Here is an 18,756-nt window from a genome sequence, read left to right as displayed (position 1 = left end):
AAATTTTGTAAAATTTGGAGCGAAATTTACAGAGAAATTCACAAATTTATGTTGGCACTTTTATGTCAGTTTGCGCCAAGAATACTTCACTTGGCGAACTTCTTAATATATGGCAACCTAGTTTCCTTTCCCGTGAGAGGGAAAAAAGTCACCATCGTTCCTTTTTTCCAAATAATATTCTTTATATTATATTTTTAATTATTATTTTAAGTAATTTTTTCTTTTTCGAATTTCATTTTAATTGTTTAAGTCGCACTTTTTTTTTTTTTTTTTTTTTTTCCCCGAATAACTGTTTTAAAAATTTCTGTTTACCTATTCGAACTGCGTAAATAAAGGTGCAGCGATTATTTTTTTTCAAATAGTTTTCTTTATATATATTTTTCGTCATAGTTATTATTTTAGGTAATTTTTAAATTTTTATACTTTTATTTTAATTGTTTGTCTCTTCAGATAATTGTTTTAAAATTTTCTATTTATTCCTTCGAACTCATTTTAAATATATTTATTAATATCAATTTTCCAGAATTTGATTTTATTTATTTGAACTGCGTTTCTTTCGGAAGAATACTTTGTAACCCAGACTACGATGAGTTTGAAAACTGCATACTATATTATAAGAGAAAATACAGTAAAGCACAGTTTTACACGCCTTTCAATGTTCCGTTCAGAAAAGATATATATAAATAAGAGAGATGTATAACCGACATTTTAACTTAGGATGACTTGCATACACTGCTTTAAACAGTTCTATCATTGTGCCCATTGCTTTACATAATTTTATCCTACATTTGGTTTCTTAAAATGTTATTCATATTTTAGTCAAATATTTTATTTTTGAAATCGCAAGAATCAAATATCATAACACTGAAAAGTTTTAAATTAAAAAAATACAAATACTAAATTTTACGAAAAATTTATTTTTCTTCTCTTTTCCTTTAAGCATTCTGAAAGTAGATTAAAAAGTATCCAACTTTTCGAAACATTTTGGTATTTCTGACAATCATTTTAAATAAAGTTATCGCCTTCCATTTCTTAAAGGCCCACAAACGGCCGAGCGGTAAAGACGCTGATCACTGATAGTTCGGTCCGAGGTTCGAATCCCGCGAACGGGCTGGTTGCATGGGTGTTTTCGTGGTTTTCCCGATGTGTAACGTGTATACGAGCCAGTTTCCCTTAGAAAGTCCTCCACGAAGGCATCCCTCCCTTTAGGCAGATAGCCCTCGTGTGCTTTGCCATAATTAAATAATCCAATCCAATCCTTAATTAAATATAATTGATTTGTAACTTCTACTAGAACTGACGTTAAGAATTGAAGTGCAAATAAATAATATCGTGTGCAATCTTGATTAATATAAAATTAAAAATATTTGCACAGAAAAATATTTGCATTCAGACAGAAAGTTTTTTGAAATATTTGCAATTACTTTATAAGAAGGATTTATTAATAACCGTAATAATTACTTATTATATTACTGATGATTAGGAATCAGTTCTTGACAATTACATTCTAAATTAGAATTCTAAGAATTATTAGAATTTTAAATTAGAATAATGAAAATACGCTACGCACAAAAACACATTTTTTGATAAAAAATGAGTTGATTTTTTATGTTTTAAAACTTCTTGAATTCATTTAATAAACATCGTATCCTCGTTGTTAATTGAATTCAGAATGTTGGGTGTCGTTTATATAATTATTTTTACTTGTCCTCGGAATCTGCTGACTTATACAGCGATTAAGTAGCTGCAGATCATTTCTACATAACCATTGAACTTCCATTAATTCAGTCTCTAGAGGGTTGTATATTTATATCATAATTTGACTTTTATAAAAATGATTATTCTAAATTTTATGTTTCTATAAAAATATACTGTGCTTTAAAAATATGGATGATAGTACCAGCCGCTCTTTCAGCCACTTCAAAAGCATCAGTTTGTTTAGAAATAAATTGTGCAGTTAATGTCATAAAATTCAAATAAACATCAAACGAAAATTCTCAGTTTTAGACAATTCGATTTAAACGAAGTAACGTAGCAAACGATAAAACGCCGGAGGTAGAAATTTACTCTTACAAAAATGTACTCTTATTAAAAAAAAAAAAAAAAAAAAAAAAAAAAAAAAAAAAAAAGATAGAGAGAAATTTAAAAAAAATATTAAAAAATTTATTTAAAAAAAATAGCTTTTCATATAGTATTAATAAATATTTATTACGCATCATTGAGGGAAAAAATGTCATATAATTAATTCTCCGTAAAATTTTACTTGAAATTTAAGGTTAAAAATAGCTGTGGCAATACAGTGTAACAAAAATCCATAGACCACATCTGGCGTTATTATCGCTCAAAAAAAGATGCCAAATTTCAAAACGCGAAAATATGTAAATTTGTGTATATCTTAGAAAATTTTGAATAAAAAAGTCTAATTTTTTGCAGATATGCTTAAAAATATACCTACTTTAAGATGATGGTAAAATTTTTTTATAGGTTATAATTCAAAATTTTTTTCGAAAAATTTATAAAAATTATTTAAAAATAGAAATTTAAAAAATAAAACACAAAAAATGGGTAAATTTTATTTGGAATGAACCTAAATTTCGAAATGTGAGAGAAAAAAATCAAAAAAGTTTAATAAAAAAAGAGATATAAATAAATATTTGCCAAATTCAATTAACATTGAGGAGCTAAAATTTTAAGAGCTAATATTTCAAAAACTACTCGTACGATTTTTACAAAACTTGGTATTCTGGCATAATATGAGTCGTAGAATCGAAATATGTAAAAAAAAATTGGTATGTTATTTCAGAAAAAGTCCGATTTTGTGTCAAAATACCTATGTTAGAATAGCGCTATATATAAATGTAATATATATCCTAAGTCGCGCTTTCGAGACATGAAGAACGCAATTTGAATTTCGTGAATCGCCCCAGTAGAACGGGAGATATAGCAGTCCCCCCCCCTTTTTTTTTTTTTTTTTTTTTTTTTTTGAGCAGTGTACCTTAGTCAACACCTACTTTGTATATATTTCCGTGGTATGCGCAAGTAATATATTTGATGACATGTTTACGTTAATTTTAAAAATTCATGCAAACTTGTTATCACATTTTAAACTGGGTTGGATATCTGTTAGCATGGAAGTATCTTCATTTTTCGATATATGGCGTTTTTATAATTATACTTTTATAGCTTGTTAATTTGAAACATTATAGATTCTTCCGACATAATTCGCAAAGTTTTGGTAAGTTAAATAAAGGTCTTTCTACACATTTCTTTATAATTATATGCATATGGTGAAAAAATAGGCTGCCTCAATCAATTCCAGGTTTAAATGTTCATTTTATATTTTATTTCTAACTTAACTTTAGAAATTAATATTTTATCCACCAAAATTTCTATTTCTTTTTTAGTTAAAAGAATACATTAACAATATTGTCATAACGATTAAATTTTAAATAACAGAAATTATACAATTGCTTATCAATATTCTGCAAAATGCATTAATTTGAATTTGATAAGATATACAGTTATGCGGTATTTTTAGAAAATTCAATAATAATAAAACTATTTTTCATTTCTAAACATTTCCCTTTGGAACTAAGAAATCGCCCTTAAAATTTTAATGAGAAACCTCATAGCTTTATTAAATATTATAAATTTGCAAATGCCATGCTTAAAAATTAAAGAGAAACATTTTAGTTTATTGGAATTTTATTCCATGGGAAAATAAATTTTCATCTACGAGTTACAGAAAGCTTTTAATGAAAATTATTATTCAGTGATACTAATTCATTTTTAAGGAACTTATATATTCAAAGGCAATGCTAAATGTGGAATTATATGCAAAGATTTTAATACTTAAAATTTTTCCAAAGCAGTAAATATTATTTTTATTTGGTTTACATTAAATCGCATTTTAATTTAATTTTATGATCAGTAAGGAGCCTACTTATGCAACAAACTTAAATAAAGAAGCTGCAGTATCATGCCACATCATTTCTAAGGCAGATTCCATGTTTACAATTATTCTATTACCTTATAAGCAAACCACCTCCCCTCAGAATTTTATTATTTATTAATCGGAATGTGAAATAAAGTTATAATTGCTTTTATAAATTTTAAAGTGAATACAGAGGGAATATTCTAAACGTGAATTTTTGTTTTCGAAATAATTCATTTTATTATTTCCAAATAAGGACATTGAATTGTTTATTCAATATTGTATTGTAAGCATTGGAAAGTGAATTAAACAAAATTTCTAACCTTTAGCATAAACCAAAGCAAAATTTACATTTGTTGAAGGAAATCTGTATAATTCCTCGACGCGTTTTACAGTATTATTGAACATTGTTAAAGTATTTATGACAGACAACTTTTTTTTTTTTTTAATCCTGTTTTCAGAAATGGAGCTGTAAAGAGGAAATAATTTCAAGATTCAACCCAAATGAACGCTAAATATGGAATGATAAATTCTCTTCATAAATTTAAGATTGCTGCGCTTATAATATCACTAAATAATAATTAATGATTCAGGAACATGAAATTTGCACATTCGTGTTTTTATTTCAATAAACGATTCCACGAGCCTTCGATAAATCTTAATCATTCAAATTTGTTGATTTAATACTGTTGCGTTCTGCGGATTCGTGGATTTGGAGTGATTGATGGCAACACCTAATAAAGAATCAAAACACAGTTTATTCGTCAGTATTTCACAGTACAGTTCAGTTCCAAAGACTCCTTATAGTGGTCAAAAACTATGATAAACACCCTGAAACAATCAGCAACACAGCCTTTAGGCTATCAGGCTATAACAGTGAAGACAGCTTCACGGAAAAGCGCTCCCAACTCGGTCGATCGCTCTCGAAGTTCAAGGAACTCAACGTACTCTAGATACTCGTCACGATAAAACTCAAGGTACACTGCTACTCCGCGTACAGAAAGGGTTTATACAGCTTTTGACCTGTCTTCGAGGATATCCTGGTGTAAACCGGTAATAATTCGTTCTAGAATGTTCTCGCTCCGTCTATGGCATATCGCCAGATTTGTCACCAAATCGGGGATTTCGCGCCATATCTTGCAACCCTCCCTTTTCCTTCCACTTTCTGAAAAACCTAAACCCGCTCTTCAGCTGTCTTACCGCAGCTGGGAATCTTCGTAACACCAATGGCGAGATTTGATATCCGAACCTCTCTGTTGCTAAACGGACGTGCTTTTGTGTAAGTGGACGTAAAAGTACGTGCTTTTGGACGTGCATAAGTGGTGCTTAACTGCGCCATTTAGGCAAGAGGTAAGGCAGAAGAAAAATCCCTTACACGTTTACCGGGCATCCAAGTTTATAATTCAAAAGATTTAAAAGACGTAAAATATGAGAATATTCTTTCAAACCATTTTCATGTTTTGTAGATTTCTAGGATTCAAATGCCCCATCACTAATATTTAAAAAAGTAACATACAATATAATAGATTGAAATTCAAGTAAAAGGTTAATAATCTCTACAGTTTTCATGAATGTAGCCGTTTTAAAGCTTCTGTAATTCTACAAACATTTCAAAATTCGAAATATGCCTCATAAATTAAGCAAGTCTTTTAAATGTACGAAAAATATTTAAACATGTACAGTCTTTATTTCCTTCCTATTTTCAATATCTTTTTATCTGATTTTAGGGATGGAAACTTATCTATAAAAATTTAGTGAACCGTAGGATGTTCCTATAGAAATAAGTAAAAAGAAACAAGAGAAATAAAGTAAAATTTTTCGGTCCATTTACGCTCTCTTATGCGTCAGAAACCCCAAATCTTAAGGCTTCTTCTGCATGCGAAGTTACTCCTTTTTTAGCTTCCTGTATTATGATTATGACTTCCCTACTTTCCATTGTTTCCCCCCATGCTGATCCTATTGTAATAACGCCAGGTCTTCTCTTTTCTGTTCAAAATGCGCCAAACTGAGCATGATGGATAAAAGAAGTGGATGCGAGTCTTGGTAAAGAAAAGTACAAGGGATTTTTTTTTTCTCTTAGAATTAATGGGTCATGCGAAGTTAAGCTAAAACTTCAGTGCTTTTCTCGTTCCTTCGTTGGAAAAGGTTCGTTAGGTTCGGACAATCTAGTTCTTTGTTCAGACTTAATGGGATCATGGACAGACGGATGAATGTCGTTTGTAGCTGGCCGGAATATACTCAGACTAAAAGCTGGCGTAGCAATTTTTAGGATCACGATTCATTGACTACGAGTTTTATATAGCTTCAGGAGTTACTCTGCTTAGACTGCTTACTCATGAAAAATCCATTTGTAAGTTTAATGTAATGTTTGCAATGTAGTATTCCTACCGGAGTTAATCAATCTTATCTCAGTATAACCTGAAAAGAAATATGTTCCTTTTTTTCCGAAAGAGAAATATACCTGAAAATCCTATTAAAGAACAATAAAGTGTACAGACTTACTACCTGACAATATTTATAGAATATTGTCAATTGTGATAATTTATAGAATAAATCACTATTCCGTTTTTCTAAATTTCCCCTTATTTTTCAATAAACAGTTTTATACAATTAAATTGTCATAATTGTCTCCAATGTTGTTTCAAAGGTTATTTTCAACGTTGTTACAACTATAAATTTTATTTCCATTTTAAAAAAGTAAAAATTTCTTTTCTAGACCCAACATTTAACAAAAAAATCCTTCATCTCTTTAGTTCAGTTTTATGTCGAATATATTTTTCGTGCCATAGCATTATAATTTTCTAAGCTTTGAACATCGTCATGCATTGCAAATCGCGGTAATACATTATTGACAGTACATTGAATGCGTCCTCTCATTTTAGTAATTTATGAAAGTATTACTAAATTTGTAAAGTTTTCTTTTCATCAAATAAGTTAAACTGTGTATTGTAGAACTGAACATTCGAAAACTTATTTTGCAGCGCATGATAGAATGTATTGTCTCATTTGCGAAAAGAACATTTTAGAAACCATGTACAAATATATAAAATAAAATAAAATAAAAAATACATTTAAAATTCATCCTATATTTAATTCGGAATATAGCACAAGTCAGGTTTAGATGGGAAGGAGGCAAAATATATCAAATAAAAAACTAAAACAAAAGTGAAATCTACATCGTTTCCCGCATCGTCATCAGGGAGTTGCTGCAACGGAAGAAGTAAACAAATAAAACAGCCTGATTATGAACCGGCAAAGACACAAATTAAAACTGTCATATTTATTTTGCCTTCCAATTTTTGCAGTTAGCCACTGTACTTCTGTCTCTTGGTTTTGCACGTAGTTTATTCCGAGTTGAATATGGGAGGAATTTTAAATGAAATTTAAAAGTATTTTTTATTTATTTTATTTTGCATTTTTACCATCACTTGCTGCTGCTATCAGAGCGCAATTTGATTAGGTTTTGAATTGCTTGTATAATATATATATACATATTGGCCAATGAATTAGAAAACCGAAGATCAATATTTTATTAAACCACCGCTTGCACGGATAACTGCTCTGATTCGTTTAGGCATCGAGTCTGCATGCTTCTGGAGTGCATTTACTTCCAGAGAATACCATGCATTGGCCATGTAGCTTTTTAGATCTTGTAAGTTAGGTGGAGGAGGAGAGTGCTGTCGGTTGCGTCTTTCTACCATATCTCAGACATTTTCTGTGGGGTTAAGATCCGGGCTGTGCGGTGGCCAGGGAAGGTGTTACAAGTCAGACTAATATTCAGCGAACTAAGTTTGAACACTTCTGGCACGATGTATAATTGCATTATCGTCCATGAAGTACCCGTTGCCATCAGGGTGAAAATGCAGCATTAGAGATTGATCTGCCAGCATATTTAGGTATCTCATGGCTGTTTGTTTACCCTCGATGAACACCAGGGCACCACTTCCATGCCAGAACATGCCCCATATCATGATACTTCCATCAGAGCCTTGCACAGTGCGAGTAAGACAAGATGGATGCATGCCTTCATGGGGTTCTCGCCAAATTTGACGTCTTCCATCTGTGCAAAATAAGATGTAGCGTGATTCATCCGAAAACATTACCCGTTTCCAATCCTCAAATGTCCAGTGTCTTCTATCTTGACACCACTGCAAACAAATATTTACATGTCGGGCAGAAATGAGTGGTTTTCTCACAGGCACTCGACTATGCATTCCTAACCGCTGCAACTCTCTGCGCATGGTTCGAGTTGAAATCTGTAGGGAAAAGGCCTTGGTTGACGATCTGTGTCAGTTGAAGAATAGTAGAGTACCTGTTCTGCCGTACAATTCGTCAGAGACGACGCCAATCACTCTCTCGGAAAACTGCGCTAGAACCGCAGTTACGTCTTCTAGAGAAGGACTGTGGGTTCTGATTCTAGCTTCCGTAAACCTTTGATATGGCTGCTTCTGAGAACCCAGCGAGATTTGCTGTAAACCGAAGCCCTTGCTAAACGAGCACCAACAATAAGCACACTTTCAAATGATAAAAGATCTGTCGTTTTTCCCATTTTACTTCATTCATCGTGAAAAGCACTCTAACTTACTTATACTAGCATTCTAATCACGTGTAACCCGCAATAAAAAAAAAAAAAAAAAAAAAAAAAAAAAAAAAAAAAATTGCATACTTTATCCCTAGCACACATTCAAATGAAAATATCAAGAATTTCTAATTCATTGAACCAGTGTGTATGTGTGTATATTATATATATAACTTTGTAAGTTATGAATGCGCATGTTTCATGAAATTTAGGAAAATGTTACTGAAGGTAACACTGTAGAATCATTAGGATATTTTTGAAAGCAGAAGAGATAAAAATTAGCAACTCCTTCGCCGAGACTGGAACCACAGTCCTCTAGAATACGCGGCGAGCGTGCTGACCACTACACTACGAAGCGATGCTAAGAAGGCGGGAGAAATACCTTATATACTCCCCCTTTTAAAGGGCGACTGGGGACCCAATCGCAAAATCTTGGTGGTAAGAATCATCATCCACCACCCTTTCAGTTCGGGTGCCAATGTAGAGACATTAGAATATTTCGAAGATGGAGTTGGGAAAAATGAGCAAAGACCGGAATCGAGCCCCGGGACTCGAGCCAGGAGCCCCTCGAATACTCGCCTTGCGTGCTGACCACTACACTATGAAGGCATGCTAAGAAGGCGGGAGAAATACCTTATACCCCATCTATTTTGTGCTGAGGAGGAATCAAATAGGCTTGTGAAAAGGGCAGTTCCCAATCTCATGTACCGGTTGAAATAAATTTTTAAAGAGAGACTGTTAGGCACTATTGTAACACATGGACGTCTGCTTATCTATTTAGTTTAACAGCACAATAAACAGATGATAGTAGACTTCTAGATTTTAAATACAACTCATAAATGAATTACAATATTTACATTTCTTTACTATAAATTCGAGAATAATATATATGCGAGTGTTTTCGCATGTATTTTTATGGAATTTTGATTTAAAATGAATGGGGGATAGCCAGTTATTTTCATTTTCAAGTGTATGGTGATTTAATCGTGGTTCAATGGAACCTTTTATAAAAGTCTCCATGCAAAGTTAATTTCTAAAATTTTCCTATTTTAATATTTTTAGGATTTATATTTATAGGTAAGATATCAATTACAGTTATTGTCTCTGCAATTTTCGTTAATAATAAAGATGCTATTTAGAAACAGTTTGCTGCTTAACATTTTTTGATGGTCTAAGTAATTTTCCCTCTTATTTATGTTTGTAGTCAATACAACGTTAAGGCATATTGATTATAAGAATAATCAAGTAAAACTGAGCGTCAACCATGGAGTAAGTTAATTCAAAAGCAAAATTCAAGATTATTCTTAATTGTGAAAAATTTAAAGTAAACACAGCAGAAATAGGGATAAGCTCTAGAAGTTTATCTTATTTGTTTCACAAGAGCTCAACGCGTTCAACTTTACTGATGCAGTAGGCATCTCTGTGATAATCTGCTTCAGGCGTTCTAGTAATGATGTTAAGGAAAACCATATCTATATTGATACGGTGCGAGGATCCTTGAGATTAATGTGGAGTGAAAGCACATTCTTGTCAAACCTCCATAAGAAAACGTCGCAAAGAAATAAAGCTGAAGACCGGGATTAACACTTAACGTATCAACGCCTCATCTGTTACATTTACATGACGCCTGTACATCCTATTCATGTCTAGGGAAAATTTTGTTTTAAGTATTCTTGTAACAAATGTTGTGACAATTTCTTAACAAACTTCTTGATAAATTTTGATTGATACAATCTTGCTAGTAGTTTTGATAATGGTTTATATGGTAGTGATTCAGAAAAGTTTCTTGATGAAAGAGATTTTCAACATGATTTTCATTCAGCTCATTTAATTGTACCATCAACCAACCTCCAAGTATATCCTCTCAATAAGGGACACATCTGTCAAGGTGGGCATACCAACATTTGTGAAACGTGCATAAAAGGTAATAAATTTACTGTTTCAGTGTAGTACAACTTGGCATCGCTAGGGTGACTTATTTCCGATACAAAATATTGCTTTTTTTCCGTTAAAAATGAAGAATTCAAGTTTAAAATATTTATGACACACTTTTAAAAGTTACAATTTGTCATATAACTACTACTAGATTACTAATTATTGGTGTAACTAAAACACGTAACTTATAGTAATAATTCTGTAAGATTTGCCGTTCTTTGAATTTAATTATGCTTAATTGTGATGCATAATAACAAATAAAACAAAAAGTAAAAAATCTGAAAGCTTTCAGATTTTACATTACGCCCAAAGAGACGTTTTTTAACATTTTGTATGATCATGTTTCTCGCACTAAAAGAATACATAAAACTCAGTTCAAGAGCAATATCGCAAAATAATTTTAAAATGAGAATAACTTTAGAATTTCCGATACGCAGTCTCGCGTTCTGGGGATAAAAATTTTTTATTTTCGTATAGTGTTGCCATTCTTCACTTTGAAATCGTTGAGTTTCTTAATGAAAAATTTTTTAATGTCTCATAAAATATGAAAAGATAATAAGACCAGTTCCAAATTCCAAATTAGGGCTTCCAGATACCCATACTCGTTGGTGGATTACGTCATTCAAAATTTGATGGTTCTAGGTACTATTATTTAAACACAATGCGAGAAACATACTACATACATTTATGTAGATTCTACATTATTTAATTTCCGTAAATATAATATGGCGCTGTAATAGTTGATGGCAACAGTTTTAAAAGTGAATCAAAGCAGAAAGTGAATCGACGCAAAATGCCAAAAGGAAATTAATAGCCCTTCTGGTCTAACGCCGCTTGGGCTAATAAGAAAAACTTCCATTGTAACCATTATATTGTTTAGTCATTTCATTTGACTGGATTATGTGTTTTGCAACAGCAATTGTTGAAAATCTCCGACAGGGAAAAAAAAAAGTTTTTTTGCATCTATGATTCGTCCGCTCATTAATTTTACTAATATCATTCATCAGTATAACTTACTTTAGATGGGACATCAATGATTTAAATCTAGCAGCCCGTTTATTAACCTATTCTCCTAGATCGAAGGACTTGTTAACACTTTTCTCATTATGAAAATATATTTTAGGGTGTGGTGTCAAGAAAGATTCTTTCACAGCTTAAAATAAATGGGTTAATGTCCATTGATAATCTGTCTTTACCACTCCGTCTTTTTAAAAGAATACTTTCACATTGGCCATTTATTTGATTTTCGATAGTTGATGAAAAAAATAAATAAATAACGATTAATTTTTTATTCATAGGATAAATTAATAAGGCAATACAAAGTCAGAGTGTATCAAAGTAAATATCCCACATTTGATTAACGGCCAATATTTTCATATTGAAATATCTTTTCATGTGAAAGTTATAAGTTTCATTAAGAACATTAAGAAATTAGCATTAAGAAAATATATGAATTTTTATGTCAGTTTTTAGTTTCACGAGAGTGATCATGATATTTTCAATCCATTCTAAATACTGGAACTCTAAATTTGAGTTCTAACCTAGGCTGTTTTGATACTAACTCCTTATCTTGGACTAGTTACGGTTTTGAAGTAACTTAATTTAATGTCCCGCATTAAATTTTATTGATTCCGATAATAACACAACTAGCCAAAATTGTTAATCAATAGAGATTTGGAAATCTCCATTGTCGCAAAGCGTATATTTCAGTTAAATCTCATAAACAGGCTATGTAGGACACGGTGAGTTAATAACGAGGAACATTTCGTGGCAACGATGAGTCTTTTTTTTCCAGAAATAACTAATCACATTAAATGTCGGAAGTTATAGTTCAGAAACTGCAGAATTTATATTATTTCGTGCATATATTTTGGAACTTTTTGAGTTATTGCCATGGAAGCAGGAAAAAGTAGAAGATGTTAAAAGTAAAAACTCATCTATTGGAAAATAATATTATTGTCACATGATGTAGATGAAAAATACCGTATTCTCCCCTCGCGTTTTCGCACTAGTTTCTGAAAATTAAAAAAAAATATATATATTCGAATAATTTCCCTCTTCCGCTGTTGTACATAGCTTTTCCCCATGAGGACTAGTTTAGTAATGAATTTTATTCTTTTGATTATTTTTATTTTTATTCAGTGTATTCAATTTCCATTTGAATTTTCGTATTAGCATTTCGCCCATTTTATTTATTTATTTATTTATTTATTTATTTTTTTTTTGCATTTATTATTTGACATGTATTTTGTGCAGATTCTCCGTAAAGCTACCTAAACGTGGCTGTTCTCACACTTAATAAGAAACTTCCTAAACAAGTGATTCCATCTCATTTCCATTATTTACTTTCCAGCTGATTATTAGCTGATTAAGCTTCCAGCACCTATAGCTTATCTACTGGATGTTCCTCTTGGGAAAGTCAGAGAAGACTTCTTTTGTTGATGTGCCCCTGTAGCTTAACAGCGTGATTGAGCAGAGCACCCCGCCAGTTATCTGCTCAATATCTCTCAGATATTGCAGCTTTAATATTACTGTGCATTCTTATTGAAATTCAGGTTTTTTTAAAAAAATAATATTGTGATGTTCACCAGCAGTTGCTCCATGATTACGTTTATTCTGTTTATTTTTGTTCTATTTCTATAACCGCGTTCTTTAGAAATTAAATTACCGCGCAATTTTCCCCGCTGGATTTTCAAACGAAAAATTTAGTAAAATTTAGGCATAACTTTAATCGTATATATAGTATAAGTGTATAACGTAAAATACAAACTTTAATCTTTAATAGCCGCTTAACTGTCATTTTCATTTTCACCTTTTTTCCTTTCATTACTAAAAATAGAAACCGATTGTAATAAATCATTTTAAACCGCACCATTTCCAAATTAATTCTTCCCACATGAATCTTGCATAACACTAATGCTGGAAGTGCTTATGTAACGCATCGGCCAATTATAATATAGAAATCTGCAAACTAAAATCAAATTTAGCGGAAAAGTAAAATTAAAACTTAACTAAACCTTCTTTTAAAGAAGTACGCATTTTTCTTCTTGCTTGCAAATTTGCTATTCTCTACGTCTCTTTCTTCTTCATATATTTTCAAAGGAATAAAATTATGAAGTATTAATTCTACAAAAGGTGCGCTTTCTACGCCAGGTTATTTGTGGCTTCACTAAATATGGTGACAATCATAAGAAGTATTCAAACAGCCCCTACTGCATTTTCTGAAGTGCATTAGATATCAAGGAAATTCAGCATAATGGATATTTCATTCAAAAGCTGTACCTCTGCTATTTGTTACCTGAAAATAAATTTTAGATGTATTATTTGGATTTTATGTCAAGTGTTATTAACAAAACTAAAAATTTGAAACCACGTTAGATCAAATATTGAAGTAAAAACTGCACTGAAATATTTAGTCCAGCTAGATTAGAGTTGGGTGCCAAGAAAAGAGGGATGTCAATAGTTTTGAAGTAATATAACGGACGTGATGAACGATGTCAATAAACCTAAGTTGATCTTTTGAAACGACTAGTGATATGTCTTGATCAGGGACATTAAATTTAGTACACAGCCATTGCAATCAAAAATTTCTCTAGTACTTAGGATGGGTATGTGTCTCGAAAATTCTTAGGTACCTAAGTTGCCTCATGATGTCGCAAGAGATTACGTGAAAAGGATTGGGTAAACGTATGACCTTTTCGATAATTTTTCAATACTGCTGGAACGTTTTTTACTAATAATCAGTTAAAAAGTATAACTGTTGACCAGTTTTGTAAATGTGAATAAAATGAACGCTGAGATATTTTTTTTCCATTCAAGGGCAAATATTATGGGATATCAATATCATAAACAGCAGAATTAGTATACTACCCTTATTAATTAAAATTTTTCTTTGCATTTTTTCCTCAGAATGAACTAAACCTTTTTTTTTTTTTTTTTTTTTTTTTGAATCCTTTTGAATCAATCTAAATCTGAAATCTCTATTTTAGATAACCAACGAGCTGTAAACGCTTAACAGTTTTAGTATTTTATATAAAATTTATGTGATATTCTTATGCAAAATTTATTTGCTATGAATTATGCGTGCAAGGAATGTGTGGTAAAATAATTGAGAAGATTGTTGGTGAAAAGCTGTGATAGATTTAAAAAGGCTTCACACATTCTTTGTGTATACTATTGCACTGCGGTTAGAATTGAACACCAGCTTCTTTCATGCTTTTTTCTGGATGTCGCTCAAGTCGGCTTCCGTCCGTAGTGTTAGATATCTGTTCCCTACCGCATGCGTAAATGTCCGTGTCTCTATGACGGAAGCGTTGCAAGTAGCAGGCAATAGACCATTCAGTAAAGTATTGTGCCACTGACGCGCTTCATAACTTTGTTGCCATCTTTGAAAAAGTAAACAGAAACGTCCTCTAACTAGTGATATCTGTGAGAAATCTCTCCTGTCAAATTTCAGCATATGTTGTAATATTTACAACATGTTCCGAATACTAAATCGTCGAATTGTTCATTTACGACTATTGTCGATGTTTAGCATTAATCTGAAGGGAAAATAGTTTATACTTTTTCGACATTCCTATGATTTAGATGTCAAAAATCTTCCTGAATGTGGTTCATCTTCGTTCATTTTCCGGCAGTCTAAAAATTACCTTGTGTAATCTGAAAATTTTTGTTTTCAATTGAGAAAGCACTATGCACGTTTACGATTGTGTATACATCTTGTAAACATATTGCAGCCTGATATATTTACAAATTTTATTCAAAATTTGATATATTCATAAAATTTGAATCTCCAGTTCTGTAATAAATAATCAATAAAAATCGTTATAGCCTGATAACTATAATTCTTGAGATCTGGTGTGATGCTGGCAAACAATCCAGATTTATATCCATCATCTCAACTGCATGAATGCTTGCACTGTTATTAATACAGAATTTTCCAGCTCGTTTAATATGCTTTTAGATGAATATTTTTAATTTGCTATTCTTATTTTTAATATAAGCTTTGGAAATTTTCAAAAAACTTGATATAAATGGAGTACGTACCATTTTATACACTTTTTACAACACGCGCACTATAAATAATACATATTCTTAAACAGCACTACACCTGCGTTTTCTAAACGCTTCATCGTTTCCTTTTAAGAGCATCGAATCTGAGCCTTATTCTTATGAAAACCAGGTACGAGTATAATATAACCATAGGTACGAGTATAATATAGAATCTTCGTGTTTGTGTGTTGTGGTTTAACTCTTGGCTGTAACATCGCATCAAGTATACGAATTGTATTGATGCTGGGCTGTCAAAGTTAGGTCTGTCGTCGGCCTGGGAGGCTTATTGGTGACAGTAGGAATTTGCCAAGCCCCTTACAGTTTTGAAAAAGGATCTCCAAGGGGACTATTTGAAAATGTCACACCCCTCTTCCCTTACTACCAGGCTTCTCGAGAGGACGTTCGGCATTATTTTACGTATCCCCTTACTGGACAAATACCATACACCTAATAAACATTCAGAGCTTCTTCAGAATTCACATCTGCTCCCAACAATACATTATCTCTAATCAGTAATCATCATCTTTAATTATTATACATATCAAGCTACATAAAGCCTTCAAAGCCCTAAATTTTGAGTCTTACTGGTATCAGTTTTCAATATTATTATTGTCTTCCCGGTACTGACATACTTCAACCATATAAAATTTCATGTATTCAGTATCTTCCAATAATTAATTTTTAACTTTTTAAAGCAAATAGTTAATCAGTTTCTTTATTTGAAATCGGTTATTCAGAAATACGATTTGTGTTTAGTGATCATAATATCAAATAATCAATAAATCCCAAATGAAAAAAGCTAGTGAAAAATAATTTTCTTAAAATATGTTAGAGAAAGAACAATAATCATATGTCAAAAATGGAACCCCCAAATCGCAAAGATGAGGCCTTTAGAGCTATTTAGACATAAAGAAATCAACTAGCTTCCTATTAAGGATAATAGTGCAATTTAATTTGAAATTAATCTTTTGTGTTAATGTTGCATAAAAATTATGCAAATGTCATATTGTCAAACCTGTAAAAGAATGTTAAATCCTATTGCATTTCAAACAAGAATGTAACCGAAAAACTTTTATAGTAAACAACCATTAGTAGTTAAATAAATTGAAATAATTATTAGAGAATCAGTATTAAAGTGTATATAAATTGTTGCAAAATTTGATGGCAGGGTGACATAAAGGAAAATCTCAGATATTTTACCCGACACTTCGAATGAGTCATTGTAACAAAACCCGTCATACCCAGTATCCTGCAGAACTCATATATGCGTTTATCAGAATTTCGCATGCAAAATTAGCTTTAAAAATGAGATCTTTTGAGATGATTCACGATCATTTGGGTCTTCAGAATTGCTATGTAAGTACTGTAATCCATTTTAGTATTTTTTTTTAAATATGTTATTTTCCTCAGAGTATACTCAACTATCGCCAAACCAGTTTTTCTGGAGATGGTATAATTCTTCTGTAATTGTTGGCAACAAAGGAAGGAGGGCACAAAGATCCTTAGGTTCGATACAACACAGTATTCTCAATTAAATCTGGGTTGAAGCTTATGCAACTAGCTCTTATGTGTATCGTTTTCATTAAATAATCGAACTGGTGTAAAATGATTTAAGTCACCATCGCTTGCAATTAAGAGAATCGCTGTCCTTGGAATGAAACAGAAAGCTTTTTAAATGCAATTAAACTAAATAACTATAGTAGAAAATAAAGTTAATTTGACATGCACCGATAAGAATATTTAAGGCCGGTTTTACATATAAAACAATCGAAATTGCGCCTGGTGAATAATTTACAGGTGGCAGGTACGCTTTCCTGAAAACTACACCTAAATGACAGCGAAGCGGAATATTTTAATCAGAATGATTCTAGATATGGAGGACCTAGTCAAGCTTTGTTTTCAAGAAATATCAGCCAGTGGATGGTAAAATAAATCATCGTGGTTATGTTTTCCACGTTATCTATCAATTATTGGTTGCTTAAATAACGCCACTTTGTTGAAGAAGAGCGCATCCAGACCTAAAATGTTGAGTTTAATTCAAAGTTATTGTAAAGTAAACAAACAATTTACTCTTCAAGAAGAGAAATATACTTTTTATTAGAATCGCATCTATGCATGACTAAGAAGATGAAGTTTCTGACTAAGTACTTGAGATTTTAAGAACACGTGTTAGAGAAAGAATATTTTAAATTAAAGTAGAACTTAAATTTATAATGAAACGTTAATGTATTTTTGGTATAGAAAGTAATTTTTCATATTCCAGAATTTTTAGACCACAAACGTAATTTAAAAATTTTGATGATTATTATTTCTACTCTTTCTTCTTCGAATTAAAATTTCGTGTGAAATGCTGTCACATCACATATTTCAAATTAAGGAAATTTGCCTAGACCAAATGGAATAAGTACAGAATATTTTAACCGAAGAGAACACGTATCTTCGAATTTGTCGTTTTGAATATTCACAGAAATATTAAACATTTAAAATTATACTTGTCATATGATAACTCTGAATATGAGGTTTCCCTATATTTCCTTTATGATTAGTTAAAGTACAGAATGCCTTCAGCTGTCAGTTCATTAATTCTAAACATCCAAAAAGAGTGCTTTCATAATAAAACGGAAAGGCTTATTTTATTTTGTAATGAAAATTGTTCTGTTTAAGACAACGAGAAAATATTTCTATGTATCCTAAACCACATTTGCAAGTATCCATCGAGACTTGAGAGTACGTTTTCATATTTAATCATGCAAATTAAAGATTGGCATACAATTTAAAGAATAATGCATAACTGACGCAGAGTAAAATTATGGTTTTGTTGCTATATTACATCAAGTTGAAAATTAGTTTGTTGGTTACCTAAAAAGTTTTTTTTTTTTTTTTTTTTTTTTTTTTTTTCTGTTTTAGGTTTCTTGGGTTCGTCAACGGGATCTTCATATTCTCACAGTGGGAAAATATACTTACACGAGCGACCAGAGATTTACTTCGATTCATCTGGAAAATTCTGAAATTTGGACCTTAGAAATCAAATATACCCAGAAAAAAGATGCTGGAGTGTATGAATGCCAAGTGAGCACGGAACCGAAAATGAGTCTCAGCATAAGGCTCAATGTCGTTGGTAAGGAAGTAGTCATTTTCAATTTTCCTGTAAAATAATTATTTATTTTATTGTGCACTTTACTGAGATTTCTTCATTGCAACCTAACTGTGCCACTGCAATATGCCAGTTACCGATAGTTTGGTACTTCGTATTCCA

General features: G+C 31.5%; 1 protein-coding gene across 1 annotated transcript in view; it reads left to right on the top strand.

Annotated features, from left to right (window-relative positions):
- The window catches only part of LOC118186611 (titin-like), a gene marked incomplete at its 5' end in the record, with an annotated part of 688,688 nt that overhangs the window by 583,426 nt on the left and 86,506 nt on the right, over nt 1-18,756 (top strand). Inside the window, one exon of the mRNA XM_085814383.1 lies at nt 18,408-18,618. Within this exon, the coding sequence (XP_085670509.1) occupies nt 18,408-18,618 (211 nt within the window). The remainder of the gene's footprint in view (nt 1-18,407; nt 18,619-18,756) is intronic.

The sequence above is a fragment of the Stegodyphus dumicola genome, chromosome 4 (genome assembly GCF_044657685.1).
Source record: "Stegodyphus dumicola isolate Sdum_Otavi_A_Nest chromosome 4, ASM4465768v1".
NCBI lineage: Eukaryota > Metazoa > Arthropoda > Arachnida > Araneae > Eresidae > Stegodyphus > Stegodyphus dumicola.
This window is presented reverse-complemented; position numbering and strand designations above follow the sequence as displayed.